Raw genomic sequence first — 19302 nt, 5'->3', positions numbered from 1 at the left:
CCTTGATCCTATGGGTCCCAAACACAATCTCATCGAAGTCCTCCATAAAAACTTCCTACATATCAAGTTTGGTCACAGTTTGTCAACCATAACTAAAGTGATTCAGTACCAAGCAGTAATATATTTTTAGTAACAGTGACCTAGACCCCAGGGAGCCAAAAGGCAATCAAATGAAAGCTCTGCATACAATTGACCTATATACAAAGTTTGGTCACACTATGTCAGCCCTTACATAAAGTTTTCAGTACTTACCATATTTCTATTTTTAGAAACAGTGACCTTGACCTAGACCATAACTCTCTGATCCAAAACACAATCTCAGGAAAGGTCTCTATAAACTCTTCCTATATACCAAGTTTGGTCACAATATGTAGACCCTTAATAATTATTATAGAAGTTATTCAATACCAACCATTTTTTTATCAATAGTAACTTTGACCTTGACCATGATAATAAGGGCCTCAAACGCATTCCCACACAAGGTCTCTAAAATCTTTGTATATACCAAGTTTGATCACTATGTCAAACCAAGCTAAAAATGGATACATCAGGTCACTTTGACGCTGCCCTCCCACCAGCCCGCCAGAACAATGACGCAAGTTATTTAAATAAATTGTTTTTCCTTTATAAAAACCTGGTTAAGAATATAAAAATGTTCCTGTCTAAAGAAATTAAAAGAAAAAAATCAATCAAGGGCCATAATTTGTATTTAGGGTTAAAATGGAGTTATGTGACCTTATTGTAAGATGGTCGTCATTAATTGTGCGAACTATTAACTGCATTGAATGAAGTGTATAGAACCTTTTTTTATTAAAATCCCAATTTGCCTTAAAACTTTAACCTGCCCTCAAACTTTAACATAAGTTTCTTAGTCATTCAGGGGCCATTACATAGATTAGGGATAATATGGAGTTATGTAATCTTGTTGTGCGATGGTCCTGAACAACTGTATAAAGTATTAAGTCCATTGAATAAAGGTTATAGAAGTTATTTATAAATATCCCAACCTGCCCTAAAACTTTAACCTAAGTTCCATAGTCAATCAGGGGGCATAATTTGTATAAATGATAATATGGAGTTATCAAACCTCATTATGTGATGGCCCTGAACAATTGTGTGAAGTATTAAGTGAGTGAAATGAAGGGTATTTAAGTTATAAGTGAAAATCCAAACTTGTCCTAAAACTTTAACCTGCCCTAAAACTTAAACCGAAGTACTTAATCAGGGGCCATAACTTGTATAAAGGATAATATGGAGTTATCTAACCTCATTATGTGGTGGCCCTGAACAACTGTGTGAAGTTTTAAGTGAATTGAATCAAGGGTATTAAGGAGCCATAATTTGAATAAAGGATAATATTGAGTTATCAAACCTCATTATACGATGGCCCTGATTAACTGTGTGAAGTATTAAGTGAATTAAATGAGAGATATTGAAGTTATAATAGAGTGATAATCCCAACTTGCCCTTAAACATTAACCAGGTGTCGACACTGGGGCGAGTAGTAAAGCCCTCCTTATTCTTCGAATAGTCAAGCTGAAAATCCTACAACAAATGGTCAAAATGGACAGACGCAGTTAAGACGGAATCGCCATTGTAACAGCGTTGTCGAACACCCCGTGGGCAGGCTCGACACAATTTGAAGCACCTGTTATAGGGTTCACATTAAGATTGCATGATTTGACCGTATTAACATAAGTTTGTTACTGAGAAATACCACAGCTTCAAAGTAAGTGACGAACACACCAAAAATTCCATCCAGTCTCGTTCACATACCCCCGGTATTTATTTGGCACTGATTCATTACAAACTTTGTTGAAAGGAGTAATTTCATCATTTAGACAGGTCAATTAAATCAACCACTCTATAACTTTAAAAATAGGTTATTTTTTAATTGTTTCGCTAGAAACTAAGGGAGAAAATGAAAACACAACACAGTTATAAATTTGTCTCATAAATTCATTTAATATCTACAATACAAAATGTAGTCTACACATGTACACTCTTTTCAAATGTACACTGATGGATCAAGACAGGAACAGTGATCATGGTATATACAATGTTTTACTGGTACGAACAGATTACAAGGGGTATGGACACATGATAAGACCTGAGAGGCAATCTTCGACTTGTTACACATGTATACTGTGGTGATTGGTCATGATTGAAACATGGTTTGGTAAATCAAATAAAGTACCTGATTCATTGTGATAATTTCTACCTACTTAAGGTAATATCATAAAAACGACCAGTAATTGGTAGTAGTGTGTGTGAGTGTGTGTGTGTGTGTGTCTGACTGACAGAGAATAAAAGCACATTACGCTACCATGAAACTACACATAGCGCTCCACTAACACAGCTACTGCTTTCTGCCATGGGTGAACTGCAACAATCAACTAACGTAATATAAATAGCTGAGCACTTCCTTCACTTATTTCTACCATGATTTCCAAGTAGCATCAGCTGATGGCAAAAAGGGCCATTAAGCATACTGCGGAGTGAAGACAAAAAGGTTCTAAGTTATATTAAATATAGAAGCAGATACAACCTTTTCGCTTTCACTTATAGGCCAATCAGCCCTTCTGACTCAAATGAACCACTTCCTCAACAGCCGTTATTCCTGTCTGATCTTTGGTAAGAAATATGTGAAGGAAGCTCAATAAAACATTTTTAAAAGCATAAATTAAATGGCCATGTATTCATCACAAATTTCTGTATCAAATGTTCATATATGTTTAAAAGATAAAAGTGGATAAAATACTGCACACAACCTTGCCCATTTTAACACACAGAATAACAAAGTAAAACAGTGCTATAGACATTCTCAGTGATATTCAGGAGGAACTTGGTCAGCTGAATGTGTAAGGAAGGTGAATTTCTCAACTTCTACAAGAAGTAATAACTATTTCTCTATTCCCCACTAAAGCGCTGTGAACAAACGCAAATGCTCATCCATTTTTTTCCTGTGGATAAAGGGGCTTAATTCTTAAAAGCCACAGTTATGGGTTCTGTATATTGCCCTGGCATCATGTTAACCATGTTTCATTTCAATATCTAGAACTGTTCTGGCCATGTTGATTATGTTTACGAAACAAAGCTGACAAAAACACCAAGACTATGAGAATTCCTCGACCTCTGGGGAGAAAATAAGCCAAAAGGCATGCGCTGTTGCATTGTGTTGGTTGTTTATGCACTAACTTAACAAACTGTGTATAAAACTGCATAACTTGTTTCTCCAATATGTTTAAAAGCTGATGTGTGGTGTAAAACCATCATGAATAGATCATGAACATGCCTTTAACAAGGGTCTCATAAGTTCAATCCATTTAACATAGGACATTTAACATGCAGCAAAATTGCACAGTTTCCCAACGTGTTCCTTAGACTACTGACAGGGTTATTACAATCAAACAGCCGTGTACCATCAATCCTATCAAGAATTTATGTATATGCAAGCTTGGATCATTTGTAGAAGACTGATAAAGAGTGTGCGAAAAGAATTTCTTTTTAGTTTACCATTCACTTGGATGACACCGAAGCTATCCTTTGATTTCTTGAAACATTTTTTTACCCTAATAATTGGGAGTTTTACATTACATTATCAATGCTCAAACAACTGGACTCATTCAGTAACAAGCAATTTGAAGCAATAAATGAAATTTACAAATGGGGCTGACACAATGAGATATTTGATCAATGAAGAATTGAGATCATTTTCCCTTAATCTACATAAAATGCACTTAAAAATACACAGAATATCTGGAAACATACTATTAAAACTCTTTCCTTGTTATAATCTACATGGTCAAAATATTTTTTGCTGCATTCAAGAAGAATAATGAGCTTTGGGTTTGAAACTGAATGAAGCGCTACCTGATAAAAAATAGTCCGCACACAATGACTAGAGTATAATTTTTAATGTCATACCCCTAAACAGAAACTATGATCACATGGTCATTTGGGAACAGTATTTGTAGTAGGAACAAAACAGCAACACTTAACATCAGATGGTATCAGCAAATAGCACTATTGAACGATTGGCACTATTGTACAATTACATACACACTCTATAATCATTACAATGCCAGAGTACCTATTACCAAATTTGTATTGCAGGATTTAAAACCGTTAAAAATATCGTTAAACAAAATAAGTAGTAAAAAATATTTTTAAACCTAAAGAAGTAACAAACAATCATGAAACCAAGAATAATCTGTTATTGCAACATTGAAATACGCAGTGAAAGTTATTAAATATGTTAAGTAGTTCAAATGGTCGTATTATTTATTTCATTACAATTTTTTAACATTTCACTTTAAAGTCATTTTAGATCAAGTCTTTAATCAGAATGACCCTTCAACAAGAAGAAATCATTTAATAACCAATATATTCTTTAAAACGTAATTAACTAACAAGTAATTCCTAGGTTAACAACAAAACTTATATGCCCACAATAAACGTTAAGGTGGAGCGCCTTTAAGATGAGATTTCAGTAATGACATGGACTCCCTCTTGATCCCATGAAGTGGCTGGGTGGTGGCGTGATCGACGATGCTGAACACAAACTGTAGACAGCCCACCTTGATATAGCTGCCATGGTGGAGAATAGCCGTCCCCTCCCAGCCCGCGCCGCTACCCCCGATCATACTTGAGCTGCTTCCCTTACAGTTACACCTCACACGCATCTGGACAAGTTGAAAGGTATTTATTATACAAAACATACCCCTACGCTTTGGTTTCATTTATCAATAGAGGTGAATGGCTATACGGAATTATTTAAACCAGTTATACTACTATAAATAAAGAAAGGGAAGCAATTAATTTAAAATAATAACTAGAGATTGCTTTTTTGAAAAAGCGCATGTCTCCCCCATTGTGTGGTCGTAGGTGAGAAATAATCAATGATGGATCCCAAAATCAATAGGGGCCATCAACTAGTCATGACTAACTGGCATACCAAGTATGAAGTTCCTGGGTGTAAACGTTCTTGAGTTATTGAGCAGAAACCGGTTCTTCACCTCAAGGTCAGTGACCTTGACCTTTGACCAACTGATTGCAAAATCAACTAGACATCATGACCAACCTCACTTCAAAGTTTGGTGAACCTAGATCAAAGCATTCTCCTGATATTGCACGGAAATATTTTTTTACATTAGAGGTCACAGCGACGTTGACCTTTGACCTTGTGACCCCCCAAAATATAGGAGTTTTCTAAACCTCATGATCAACCTCCCTACCAAGTTTGGTGAACCTAGGTCAAACCATTCTCAAGATATTGAGCGGAAATGTTTTTTACATTGGGGGTCGCCGCGACCTTGACCTTTGACCTAGTGACCCCAAAAACAATAGGGATCTTCTACACCTCATGACCAACCTCCCTACCAAGTTTGGTGAACCTAGGTCAAACCGTTCTCAAGATTTTGAGCAGAAATGTTTTTTATATTGGGGGTCGCCGCGACCTTGACCTTTGACCTAGTGACCCCAAAAACAATAGGGATCCTCTACACCTCACGACCAACCTCCCTACCAAGTTTGGTGAACCTAGGTCAAACCATTCTCAAGATATTGAGCGGAAATGTTTTTTACATTGGGGGTCGCCGCGACCTTGACCTTTGACCTAGTGACCCCAAAAACAATAGGGATCCTCTACACCTCACGACCAACCTCCCTACCAAGTTTGGTGAACCTAGGTCAAACCATTCTCAAGATATTGAGCGGAAATGTTTTTTACATTGGGGGTCGCCGCGACCTTGACCTTTGACCTAGTGACCCCAAAAACAATAGGGATCCTCTACACCTCACGACCAACCTCCCTACCAAGTTTGGTGAACCTAGGTCAAACCATTCTCAAGATATTGAGCGGAAATGTTTTTTACATTGGGGGTCGCCGCGACCTTGACCTTTGACCTAGTGACCCCAAAAACAATAGGGATCTTCTACACCTCATGACCAACCTCCCTACCAAGTTTGGTGAACCTAGGTCAAACCATTGTCAAGATATTGAGCGGAAATGTTTTTTACATTGGGGGTCGCCGCGACCTTGACCTTTGACCTAGTGACCCCAAAAACAATAGGGATCTTCTACACCTCATGACCAACCTCCCTACCAAGTTTGGTGATCCTAGGTCATGCGGTTTTCCAGTTATCGATCGGAAACGAAGTGTGACGTACGGACGGACTGACGGACTACCGGACTACCGGACTGACGGACAGGGCAAAAACAATATGTCTCCCCCAGAGAGGGTGAGACATAACAAGAGCTGTCACAGAGAAAGTGCGCTTGACTATTACGCCACTTTTCAGTGTAAGGACTGAAAAGTTTTGGCAAAACATGGATCACTGTAAAATTAAGATTAGATTACAATGCAATACATGATGTATTTGCCAAGATATTAACGTGTCCAATAATAAAGGGCCATTATTTTTTTCCAAAATACAGTTATCTAACTAGGTTATTCAAGTAGGTTGGGTAGCTGAGTACCCTTGTTTATAGTCTCAATGCAATACATCAAGTAGTAGCTGGAATATAAACCTATGTGTGTTAACATGCATAACCTTAACAAGAATTTCTAAGTTGCATAATAAAGGGGCGAAGATGACAAAATATGAAAGATAGAGTTATCTTTCCTGATTAATTAAGAAGGTTGAATGTTTGGGAGCCTGTGTATTAAGTTTCAATGCAATATATGATGTATTCAAATTCCTCGAAATGTCGAATAAAAAAGGGCCATATTTTGAATTTAATGCAAAACAGAGTTATCTTACTTGGTTAGTTAAGTACTTTGGGTGGTTGAGTACCATTGTATTAAGTCTCAATGCAATACATCATGTAGTTGCTGAGATATCAACCTATGTGTGCTTACATGCAAAACCTTAAACAGAATTTCTAAGTCAAGGCCCATAATTTGCATTATATTCAAAAAAGTGTTATCCCACTTCATTAATTTAGTAGGTTAGATAGTTGGGAATACATATCTGAAGTTTCAATGCAATACATGATGTATTTACTGAGATATTGACTTAAGGTGTTTGCATAAAAAACCTTAACCAAGGTGTGACACCGCCACCGCCGATGCTTGGGCGAGTAGTATAGCTCTCCTTATTTTTCGAATAGTCGAGCTAAAAACACTTCATTAAGAGTCACAATTTTTAATCAATGGAATAAATCAATACATATCACATTAACGAAGCTGTTAAACTGGAATATGTACAGCCATAAGATATGATCATCTTGCTTTGACAAACAATTCTGAAACCAGACGTATGCCTACATTAAAATTAATGTGCCATTTTAACCTGTCAGATGGTAGAAATAATTCAGGCGACAACAGTTGAAAACAAATATACTTTTTTTACCATATTTAGAATCACAGTACTTACATCTGAACCTCTTGAAGTGGTCAGCCTTTCATCAGCCTTCATCTTGGGTTTGTGAGTCTTGTTGAGATGTCTTACTGCCGCTACCACCGCAGAGGGCTGGGGTGTTGTGGCCGGCTTGTCAGAGAAATCACACGAGTACAGGACATTGTCCACGGTTGTTCCATGTTCACTGTAGTTTAACAGCTCATAGTGCTTGCTTGTCTGAAATTTGATGATTATGCAACCATTAACATGAATTATCAAGTAATTTTAACTCAGTTAAGTCTCAGAATTCTGCAGAACTGTCACAGTTTGGAGCACACATAATGGTCAAAGTAATTTAACTACAAAATTTAAATGTAATTGGAGCACAATTTTGTAGGCAATTTTGTTACTGAGGCGATGTATCACAAAATTTAAGTTGACAGAGACATTATGCCTACAACCACTAAAGCAGTTGTCTGCTCAAGACATAAACCTATTATCTTTAAACATAAAAGGTGAATTTCTGCGAATTATACAAAAACCTGTATGTCACATTTTCAAGAAGACAAATATTGGATCAGCATTAATGACACAAACATTTTACTATGGCAGGACTTGTGGGCTTGTTCTTATTTGGACTAATGTTACTTGCTCCAATTCAATTCAAACAAATGATATTTGATACAGGGTTCTCAATAAGTTTTGGTTAAACTGTCTCAAATAGTTAAGTAACTGAACAGCTATTACTTATTCTACTTAAAATTATTTCATTTTTCCAGATTTGAACCGGCCCAATTGCCATTTGAACCGTCCATTTTGGTCGGCAGCCTGTTCTCATTGAGAATACTGTTCATACTAACCTCATCATAGAATATCAAAGCATGTTTTGCCGAGATGAAATTGCACTGTCCATACTGGCCCAAACACACATCCATATCAGCCCCTGGAAACAAAATTATCCAGTTGTTTACTTATTACTTCAATGTTTACAAATGGCAGTCCTACCCTAAAAACATTTTCCTAGAAATGCAAACTGGTACATTCTAAAACATGTTCATAAATGCTCCAAATGAAATAAACTAAAGAGGTAATGCTCAAGAGCCGTTAGCATTTCAAGTTTGTCACTCACAATATGTCAACCTTTACTTAATTTATTCAATAACAAACAGTTATCTATTTTTAGTGATAGTGACCTTGAATCTACTAGGGACCCCAAATGCAATCCCAAAGGTTTCCATAAACTCTTCCTATATACTAATTTTGGTCACAATATGTCAATTTGGTCAATCAAAGGCTATTATTTGGTTTTAGTATAATATGGAGTAACGGGAGTTATGTCAACTCATTGCGAGATGGTCCAGAAAAACTGTGTGAAGTACAGTTGAACACTGCTACTCCAAACATCGTTTATCCGAAATCATCGCTATTTCAAAATTATTTTTCGCTCCCAAATTTACTCTTTATTTGTTTTGTTTATTTTTTAATCTTCAATCCGAGATCGCTAGTCTGAAATAATCGCTATTCCGAAGTAAAAATTATGGCCACGATTTGGTATTTCACATCTTTTTATCCATTGTTACTCCAAACTCAATCATGTCATAGATTTCCACACCATACTTTGAATGCCCTAGGGCATCGGCTTGGGGTGACAATGAAGCACAATTAGCGGTAAAGAATGACATTGAGCATGCTTATGCTACAAACATCGATGTCACTCAGAAAATGAGCGATTCTTTTGAGTGATGTAGTGTGTATATAATTGCTTGTTAACACAACCTGAATATCATTCGAAAATGTCTATCACATCAGATACGATTGCTGCATTACACACTTGAACTGCTACCAAACAATCCCTGCTGTTATCGGAAGGCATACATGTGCTGTCATTTTTAAATGATTTTTGTATTTTAAAAAAGAAGTATAATACTGAATTTCTCGTCATTTATTTAACAAAAAATCAACAAACATTTTAGTTTACAAAAGATAACTCAAACCGAATGTATTACTATAGTATTGGTATCGTGTAACCAACATTGCAATTTTCATGACTTAGTGTTTCACGTCATCTCTAATTTGCGAACGCCGTCATTTTCTGAAAATGGTTAATCCGAAATATCGCTATTCTAAAATAATTTTTTGGGTCCCTACGATTTCGGATTAACAGTGTTCAACTGTATATTCATAATTGAAAGAAGGGTATTGGAGTGAACATGCTAACTTGCCCTATAACTTTAACTAGACTTTGTCTCTTAAATAGGTACGTTAACTGACCTGTGCCTATGGAGAGTGTTCTATAGGGCATAGGGATAGCATCTCCTCGCCCCGACAATGGACATAGTACTGCCCGCGCCTGAACCTCCTGCAAACCTACAATTAGAGACAAATAGTCAATAACCATTCAACATAATTATAGGGCCATGTTTACCTATGGGGTAAAAAAACATGTTTCAAGTAGCCTGACCCCAGGCCCAGTGGTCGAAATTAACACAAGCTCGCAAGCCCTGCACTAGTAAAATGTCTTAAGGGCTTGCTCAAATTCTGAATTTTATATAGCAGAGTTTGTTCAAAAATATTATGCCAAGCAATAATATAAGAATACGGGCTTGGTCATCCAAGTCTGCTTTCAATGACTGTAGGCCTCAAAAACCATTTCAGTCGGTTTACCCGACCCTACCTATGAAATAGATGACGACCCAATCATTTTTATAGTCCGTTGGAAATATTTTTTAGCATGTTCTACACATATTTGAAAAAAATCCCTACCTTGTTATTTTGAGGATGTTACCCTAAACAAACAAGTATTTTTTAGTCTGCACTGTTACAAGTTTTTTTAAATCCCAGACTTTCCACAGTATAAAATTTTCTTTTTTAAATTACAGTAATCACTCTGTAAACTACCGAATACCTTATAATTACTGTAACTTTGTTTGCCGTTTATTTTAACATTTGAAAAGACACATGTTTCCAGTAGCCACAAATTTTACAGAGCATTTGTGGTGGAAAATGCAACAAGCCACTGGTAAAATGCTATTTCTGTTTGCTTTAAATTTGGATCTTATATGGAAGAGCTTGTTAAATTTTTACATGCCAAGCATTAGTATAACAATTCGAGTTTGTTCAATCATAAGTAAAATTTAGATAAAAGTTTTATAAAGGACGAAATACCTGGATTGGTTAAAAGCCCATTGATTGAGCCCGCATTTTTGCCTTTGGTGTCAACCCCTGGCTTCCCAGGCATAAGCTGCTGGAGTCGCTGCCAGGCCAGGATTTGTATCAACTTGTCGTCCAGCTTACTTAACTCCAGGTCTGAAACAAACAACATGTTGCTTTGTCTGGTACTGAACACAAGAAAATATTCACAATTTTTGGCCTATCCTCAACAAATTTGGTCTAACTATAAAATTTGGAAACAAGAAACGTCGCAATGTGACGAAACCAGGTTTTTAATGATTGACAGAAGAACTTCAGCCTGTGTCTGTTTTTCTATTTTTAGTAACAGTGACCTTCACCCTAGGGACCCCAAATGTAATCCATTGAAAGGTATCCATAAACTCTTCCTTTACACCAAGTTGTGTCAGGATATGTCAACCCTAACTTAAGTCATTCAGTTTCAACCATTTTTCTATGTTTAGTAACAGTGACCTTGACCTTGAATCTAGGGACCCCAAATGCAATCCCATGAAAGCTATCCATAAACTCTTCCTTTATACCTGGTTTGGTTAAGATATGTCAACCCTAACTTAAGTTATTCAGTTTCAACTGTTTTTCTATTTTTAGTAACAGTAACCTTGATCTTGACCCTACGTTCCCAAAACGCAGTCCCACCAAAGGTATCTATAAACTCTTCCTGTACACCAAGTTTAGTCAAGATATGTCATCCCTAAGTAAAGTTATTGAGTTTCAACCGTTTTTCTATTTTTAGTAACAGTGACCTTGACCTTGAACCTAGGGACCCCAATCACAATCCCATGAAAGGTACCCATAAGCTCTTTCTATGGGCCAAGTTTGGTCAAGATATATCAACCCTTACTAAAGATATTCAGTTTCAACTGTTTTTCTATTTTTAGTAACAGTCACCTTGACCTTGAACTTAGGGACCCCAAAAGCAATCCCATGAAAGTTATTCAGTTTCAACCGTTTTGCTATTTTTAGTTGCAGTGACCTTGACCCTAGGGACCCCAAACGCAATCCCATGAAAGATCTCCATAAACTCTTCCTATAGACCAAGTTTGGTTAAGATATGTCAACCCTTACTAAAGTTATTCAGTTTCATAGGTGAGTTTGACGCCGCCCGGCCCACCCGAACAACGATGTTCCCCATTCTAATATTTAAACCAGGTTTCACCATGTGAAAACCTGTTTAAAATTAATATAAATTGGTATTCAGGTACAAGTATATTGTCAATCAATCAATAAATCAAGGTTTTGGACACTTCCCTAAAGATTATTATTATATTACATTTATATGAATAATAATGAAAACAAATGGAAATTTGGTTGCTTCAACAACAGCGGAATGGGATTTTAAGTACTGAACTGATTTCAATTCCTGAAATTCACAAAAAGTGACAACAGTTTGAAAACCTACCTGCAGTTCCCTCTAGACACTGCTGCAGGGTGTTATTGAGGGAAATGATGGCTGACGATGTCTGGTTCCCTGAAGTCAGACTCGATGGCTGATTACTTTTACTCTGAGATATTGCAATTTTTGATGCTGGAAATACAAATTCAAGAAATGATATATCAGGCCAAAGGATTCATAGTCAAGAACTAAACAATTTAAGCAAGGCCTCACTCTCCAATGTATCAAAACTCTGTCAAGGGAAATATATTTAAAAAAAAAAAATTATGAATAATATATGAAATTGGCATAAAAAAATCTTGAATTAAGATGATTTATTTTATAGTAAGTGTATGAACACTGTGAAAGGGAGCTCACAATTGCTCATTCATGAATAATAGCTTCATATTCACCAAAAACATACCCATCAATTTAGACGAACAAATGTATTACCGGTTTTTATAACTTGAAGGTAAATATAGTGTTTCTGATTCAATAATGACATAAACATAGATATACCTGTTGGTGCCTGACTGACTGTGATCACTTTAGTTGTAGTAGAGCTGCCTGGTGTAAGGTTAGGTCGCAACACTGAGTTCCCAGTTTTACCCCCCTGACTCCCCGTCCGTGGGGAAAGTATGGAAGTCTGAGCTGCCAACTTGCCCGGCACAACCCGAGTATACACATTGTTTGTTTTGTTTACCGTACTAATAACTATGTTTCTGTTGCCACTTTGTGTGCTGCTACCTGTCACAGTTTGTTTATCACTCCCAGAGTTAGGCCAAGTCACTTTCACTACACTGCCCTGTGGTGATAACACAGGTGTGGAAGAATTTGAGTCAGATTTGGTTTTTTCCACCTCGCCCATCTCCACATCACCATTCATTGGACTACATGTTGAGTTAAGTAATGACACTGAGGCCTTGTCACAGCCATTATTAGCCCCACAATCACTACCTGGTACAGGTCCATTCCCTATAGTTTGATCACAAGAACTGCCACTATTATGTTTATTTCTTTCTGGCTCTGAGCCTAAAACACTCTGATCTGCAAGGTCCCTATTTTGCACAGGCATAACAGACGCTGTGGGTTTTTCTGTTTTGGCGGTATCGGAAGCCCTTGAACCATCCCCTGAACTCCGTTCTAACTGCTTCTTTGCCAGAAATTGAGCTATACTGGTCTGTAGACTGACAACTGACTTTAACCACTGAAAAACATAGTTTAAACTGTACTTATCTATGTCTATATTGCCTTTATATCTCAACAGGCATATGACTAATATGTCTTGCCATAATGCATCATTTATATCAAAATAGTAGAATAGGTCATTCAAAAAATATATATGTGCCTCCTGTGTCTTCACAAAACAACCATTTCTCTTAATATATACGTTAAGATTAATTATCAACTAACTGGCTGTTCTTAAGCAATATTGAAAACTAATATAAATATTAATATTAAGTATTGAGACTGGAAAGTAAGACCAAGTGTCGCTGAAAGTGGGGGTGATATATAGGTATCCACTTCTCTGACATCAAAGATGTTGCGAGTGCGTATCTAACCAAGGACACTTGCTCTTGGCCCCTTTTACAGATACACTTGCACTCGTTTTTTTCTAGGAAACATACTGGACAGTGTTTCATTAATAATCATATCAGATTATAGATGGCTTCACATTCGCTTTTTTTAGTATAAACTAAACTTACCTGTTCCTGGTCCTCCAGTGAGGCGTCGGAGCCTAGGGCTGGCTGACCACTATCCTCCTCTGTAGGCTGTGTACCAGAGAGGACAGGGGAGGGCAACAGCTCCACCGGCTGCTGGTAGAACTCTTGAATCGCCGATGGGATCTACAATAGAATTTTAAAAACTTTCAGGATTTCATTTTGCATGACACACTCAGTGCTAGAAATTTAATATCCCTCCTCTGATCAGTCGCTTTCAAATTCTTAAATCGTTGACAAAAATGGGTTTCCAATGTCATATTTTTCATAGACTATTGTTTGTTTTAGCTACTTACTTTGTCTAAATCCTACCATCTACAGACTATATTATTTCAGATTTATTTCTTTTATAGCTGAATAAAACAAGACAGCCACTGAGCAAAGCCAATAAAAAAATGTCTTTACACGTAGACAAAGCCTATCACAATACAAACAAATGAATAATTTCAGAAACTATCAATTAAATATTAATTACTTCTTCTATTTTACATTTAAATTTTTAACTTTTACCAGTGTCATTTTCACAAATTCATTTCAATAACTAGACATTTTTTTAAAACTCTTTTAGCTGCCTTGTCTGGTTTATTATAAAACAGTCAGCTGATCAGTCTTAACAACATACACTGGCAGCTTTCCTTTGAGGATGCCGATGTTTTAATCTGAAAGGTGGATGTCGTCTGTGAACTTTTTTGAGAAAATTCATTTTGACTGTGTGCTGGTTGATTCTGTCGTTGTAGTGATCCCAAAGCTTGATTCTCTCTGTCAGCAGGGTTGATTTCAACAGCTTGTCATCCTGTAGGCAGTAAAAATGTTAATAATATGAGAAATGGATTTATGAGATCATTTAAAAAAAAACAATTTCTGACAAAAGCAAAAAATTGTGCAAACACTTGTCATCAAATTTTACTAAACATTGGGTGGTTTGTTCAGGACTCCTATAGTTAACAATGTTGATAATGGCATCTTTGCTAACTTTAAGGTGTCAAAATTTTGATGTGATAAATCTTAATAAAACAAGCACAGCTCAAAAAAACTCGATGATCACAAGTGTGTTCATGAAATTCCCAGAGTAAGAAAGACTTAAAGTTAACCACTGTTGTTAACTTTACTATGTTCTAAATAATCGGCCAATGTATAGACAATTATCAACATTGAAAATATAAAAATTATCAAATTAACATTTTTTTTTATTAAACTTTACAGCAAATATAAACTTTACTGACCATATTCTTGACAAATAAACAAACACAGCAAAACATTTATTCCTGCAAATCTATGACTTGTGGCTTTACACAGACTTACTGTGGCCATCTCAACATGGTTTGGACACATCCATCTGTCTGTGGGTACAGAGGTGAGAGGAGGATTTAGACAGTCCAAGTGGTACAAGCATGGGCAGTAGTCACATGGCTGCAGGGGACCAACACGACAACTCCTGAAATTATAGCATGTGTTAATGTGTCAACAAAAATATAAAAAAATAAAAAACCATGTCCTGAAATGCATTTTTTCTATTCAATTATCAGTAACTAGAAGTGGATAGTGTTGAGCTATATTCTATCAGAATTTGCTTTCAAATTAAAGAAGAAGAAAAAAGTGTACACTTTCATTGCTATCCATTTTTATCACATTTTTTTAATCATTCACCCAATCAATAGATATAAGAAGTCCCTACTTGTTGCAGACAAAGCACAGTTTAGCAGGCAGGGGTACAAGCCCATTGTCCAACTCGTGTGCTGCCTTTTTTACTGGCATATTTCTGTCCCTGCCCCACCACTTTCGCTTGTAGGAGCCTGAAAGAGAGGAGCTTTGGTCAGTCGATGATACATTGGATACTAGGTAGACTTAGTTTATCATATAATAAGTTTGCTCACTGTAATTGCTTTGGAGGAAACTAGGATGCTCTTTTTCAAAAATGAAATCAACAAGGATTATCTAGAAATATACCAATTCCAATGAATTCCCAAAATCAACCTATCAATTATGTAGGTGTGAAATTAAAAGACAACATGAGAGTTACAACTGCATTTCAAACATATAGTATGTTTTTTTACAATAATGTACCTGGAATTTGTGTCGTGCAAGCCAAGTCTTTGGTCAATTCAAACTGCACCGGGTTAAGGACTTTTGCTGCCTCTGCTAGAGTATGTAGTGGGTTCAAAGCCAGGACTGGGATGGGGATTGGAGGGGGAAGGTATTTCTTCCCCCCATTGGAGCTGCTACCACTTTTGGTCGATGATGTATCATCATCCTTCTACGAAGGAAAAGCATGATACGATTAGGGATGTTCAAGGCTATTTCAGAATATGGTAACGCTTCAAAAACAGAGGTTACAAATACAAATATCAAAAGTGACGCACACAAAGAAGGCAATGTATTCAACTTCCTCAGTCAACATCAGAACAATCAAACTCGCCGGGCATATTCACCTTCAGTGGCTATTTGTTCCTATTTTCAGACATTCTGCTCCCCGAGATGCATATATAGAAAATCATGGAATCATTGTTTGCGCTGATGTTGAAAATTGTGTTTATGTTTAATTGTATGTCAATCTTCCATTATCCTCAATCTAAGAGCATGACACGTTTACGAGTTCAATTTCCCAGTTTGAAGACTTACACAGTTGTAATTTAATAAAATTATTCACCAAATTGAAAAGGGCAGGCCTGTTTCCAATGTTCACTGAAAAGCACTGAATTCCCACAATTGTACATTTACAGTCGTACCTCCTTTGGAGAAACTCTACATCTGTGACAGATCCATTCCCCTGGTGGTATGTCATCCTCTTCTAGTGGAGGGTCACTGAAGATGGTCAACTCTTTTTATTATATCATCACAATGATAAGTGGTAATATACAGTAAAATATATATATCAAAATAGATATGACATGGACCCCTTCCAATAAAAATATTGATAACTGTTATAGAAATTAAATAGTCACACAATAACCCCTTATATTACACAAAGGACATGCATTCAATGTATTCTTTTGTCAAAACAACCAAGTAGATTATTGTTGAGGGCAGTCTTAATATGATATGAGTGTCATAACAAATAACATTTGTGGTGAATTAAAGTTAAATCAGTGAACTTACTGGCACTGGAGATGATAGGATACAGGGCACCGATCACAGCAAACCAGATCGCCACCTTCTTCACAACTGTCGCAGTAATCATGATTGATTGCCTTTCCGTGTTTCTTGAATTCTTTAGGACCCCTTCTCTGCTTCCTCGCTGCATCTTCACTGACAGGCGGGGCTATCAACTTTTGGATTTCCTACAATAAAATCAAGACAATGTGACATTAATCTGTATTTTTAAAGCAAAGGACAAGACACATATATTTTTTGAGCACGTCAGAATGTAAACATGTTACAAGTTAAACAGTTAAAACATTAATTAAGGATATTTTTGCACATAGTCAACGGTTAACTATGATTCAAAGCGCTTATTGCATTATACAAAAGTTGTTGAGGATTTAAGCAAAAACTACTTCGGAATGCTGATCAATTGGTGACTCCGAATTAATCAACTAATGTTGTTTTTTTGTTAATTTACAGGATAAAAATTTGCACTGATTTCACTTCAACTTTGTATAAATACATACAATTTCAAAAACAAAATTGAAAACATACATCCATAAGGCCTCCGGACGTATCCAAGTCATATTCACAAGCCGCCATTGTATATCATCTGCGTGAAACTATCTTCACTACAAACAAAATTTGTTGTTTGGGGGTACACAAAACTCCGAAATTGAAAATATGATATCTCCACCGCCCGAACACTGATCAGCTAATGCCTAGCAGTGCACGAATGCAAGATAACAACAATTTTGAATTTTGAAGGTAACATGAATGCAACTTCTACTGATCGGCAATAATAGCCAGTTTTCAACATAACAATATTTCGTCCAGGAAACTTGGCGCAAAATGTCGGACACAATAAGTGCGCATGCGTACATCCGGGGATTTCGCCACTGAGCATGCGCAAAAGTTTCAGGAAATTAGTTATAAAACTCACGAATATACAATATCATCATCAGAAACTAATGGTTACAAACAACTATTACTTTCCTAGAGCAGTTTAATACGACACAACAACTAATGTTATACCAACCTATTCACTCACTTTAAAAGTATCAGTTTTTATAAAATCTAAAGCTAGATGATGATTACGTTGGGGTAGATGAATGGAAAAGGTTGGGATTGAAAATGCATGTACTGACTGAACATACGGTCCGATTTACAAACTAATCTCACAGCATCTAAACACACATGACGTTATTATAATATTACGCATCCACGCTTGCATAAACACGTTATTACCAATGTAATTAAGAACACATTATATCAAATTTGTATGCATTTGCTGGTCCAGGATTTGACTATAGACGGGGTGCAATTTATGGCCTGCATTTCGGTGCGTGATGTCTGACCTTCCTCAGGAATCCCAAATAGGCTCTTAATGTGGTTAAGTTGATATATTTTGTATAAGGTTATTTTGTTTAGAAATATATATATAAAAAATGTGTTTGTCGATATTATTTGGTAGGTGGGGTGGGGTGCTCCTTGGCCTCGCTAATGCAAGGACTAAGAAGGACTCAGATCTTCGCGTTGGCTAGTAAAGTATTCGAGCCAACACAGTTTTTATTTAGTTGTAAGTTGTTTAGTTTTTTCTTGTCTTTGCGCTAATTGGCAGCTGTTATACAGTAAAGCAAACAGTGAAACACTAACGGGGTCTTACCGTATTGCCTAGTTCTATGTTGTCTAGATGAAATGATACAGTGGCGGATACCAGGGTCGAGCCGTGTACCCGCTGTCGAATTTTCTCGGAGGAAAACATAAAAGCCGTTGAATTTTTTTCTCGAGTTTATTGTTTCTTTGGTTCGGGAATGGAGTGGTACCGTTCCAATTAAGTAACGCCCTCTAATGACATATATGATAGTTCACCGACGCTTTATTAATACGACTCTGAACGGTGTTAGGGAGCGCTTTCTTTGTTTTCGTCTATAATATATTAATTCCCATATCGGAACAGTCACAAGGAGTTTGATCTTTACCATTTTGAAACTAACATGCGGATAAATACAACGCTATTCGCTTTTACCACACGCTAATTGTTGAACGTTTTCCTTGACAATAGAAACACTCATTAATACTTTCAATAACTCGGATCCGATGCAGTATTTATTATTCAGTGTTTACGTATACGCTTATGTCTCATCTTGACGGATTCTGATATTTCTGTCGAAAACCATCGTCGCGGATACCCCCGATACACTTGATCTACACTATGCTACGAAAATGTTGTTATCATGAACTATTAATGAGGCAGTTGCATTGGTTCCGCAAGAAAACTTCTCCGGAAATCTACATATGCACAGACTGGCAGTCATTCTTATGTTTTTTTCCCGTAGAAAAAATATTCAGACGAAAGCTCGAATTAATCTTGGTCCGCCCGATCACAGCCACTTACTTAGACAACTCGCATGCGGAGACAACTGCCAGTACAGGGTTGTTGAAGAGTATGTAATTGTAACATGCGAGTTCATTGGAAGAAATAAATGCCTCCCCTGCCTCATGCGAAATCTTATAAACGCGATTTTGTTAGCCAATTTCTCAACGGTGTGTATGTAAATGTAACGGAAGAATGTATAGTGGTTGCCGACAATG

The 19302-nt window shown here is 36.7% G+C and overlaps 1 protein-coding gene across 2 annotated transcripts; it reads right to left on the bottom strand.

The window, feature by feature from the left end:
- Window positions 1-1945: 1945 nt before the first annotated feature.
- LOC128231745 (PHD finger protein 12-like) lies at window positions 1946-17574 on the bottom strand. Of its 2 annotated transcripts, none has more exons than XM_052944916.1 (15): window positions 17263-17574; window positions 16723-16904; window positions 16353-16428; window positions 15691-15880; window positions 15302-15419; window positions 14929-15061; window positions 14249-14419; window positions 13612-13752; window positions 12425-13112; window positions 11933-12058; window positions 10510-10650; window positions 9616-9711; window positions 8205-8287; window positions 7381-7581; window positions 1946-4685 (listed from the first exon to the last, which is right to left on the bottom strand). In XM_052944916.1, exons 1-15 carry the CDS (start codon window positions 17308-17310, stop codon window positions 4461-4463), a joined length of 2619 nt encoding a protein of 872 aa, XP_052800876.1. In that variant the 5' UTR covers window positions 17311-17574; the 3' UTR covers window positions 1946-4460. The 2 variants fall into 2 exon arrangements, with proteins under 2 accessions (XP_052800876.1, XP_052800877.1); XM_052944917.1 differs by having other exon boundaries at window positions 11933-12001.
- Window positions 17575-19302: the final 1728 nt, after the last annotated feature.

Source organism: Mya arenaria, chromosome 4 (genome assembly GCF_026914265.1).
Source record: "Mya arenaria isolate MELC-2E11 chromosome 4, ASM2691426v1".
NCBI classification, from domain to species: Eukaryota; Metazoa; Mollusca; class Bivalvia; order Myida; family Myidae; genus Mya; species Mya arenaria.
Note: the sequence above shows the minus strand (reverse complement) of the source record. Positions and strands in the feature narration are given on the sequence as shown.

Coding starts and splice junctions, on each gene's coding strand:
- LOC128231745 (XM_052944916.1), bottom strand. CDS start 17,310: ATGGCGGCTTGTGAATATGACTTGGATACGTCCGGAGGCCTTATGGAT. Junction 15,062..15,301: donor CTGTGCTTTGTCTGCAACAA/GTAGGGACTTCT, acceptor CTATAATTTCAG/GAGTTGTCGTGTTGGTCCCC. Junction 13,753..14,248: donor CTCAAAGGAAAGCTGCCAGT/GTATGTTGTTAA, acceptor ATTCTATTGTAG/ATCCCATCGGCGATTCAAGA.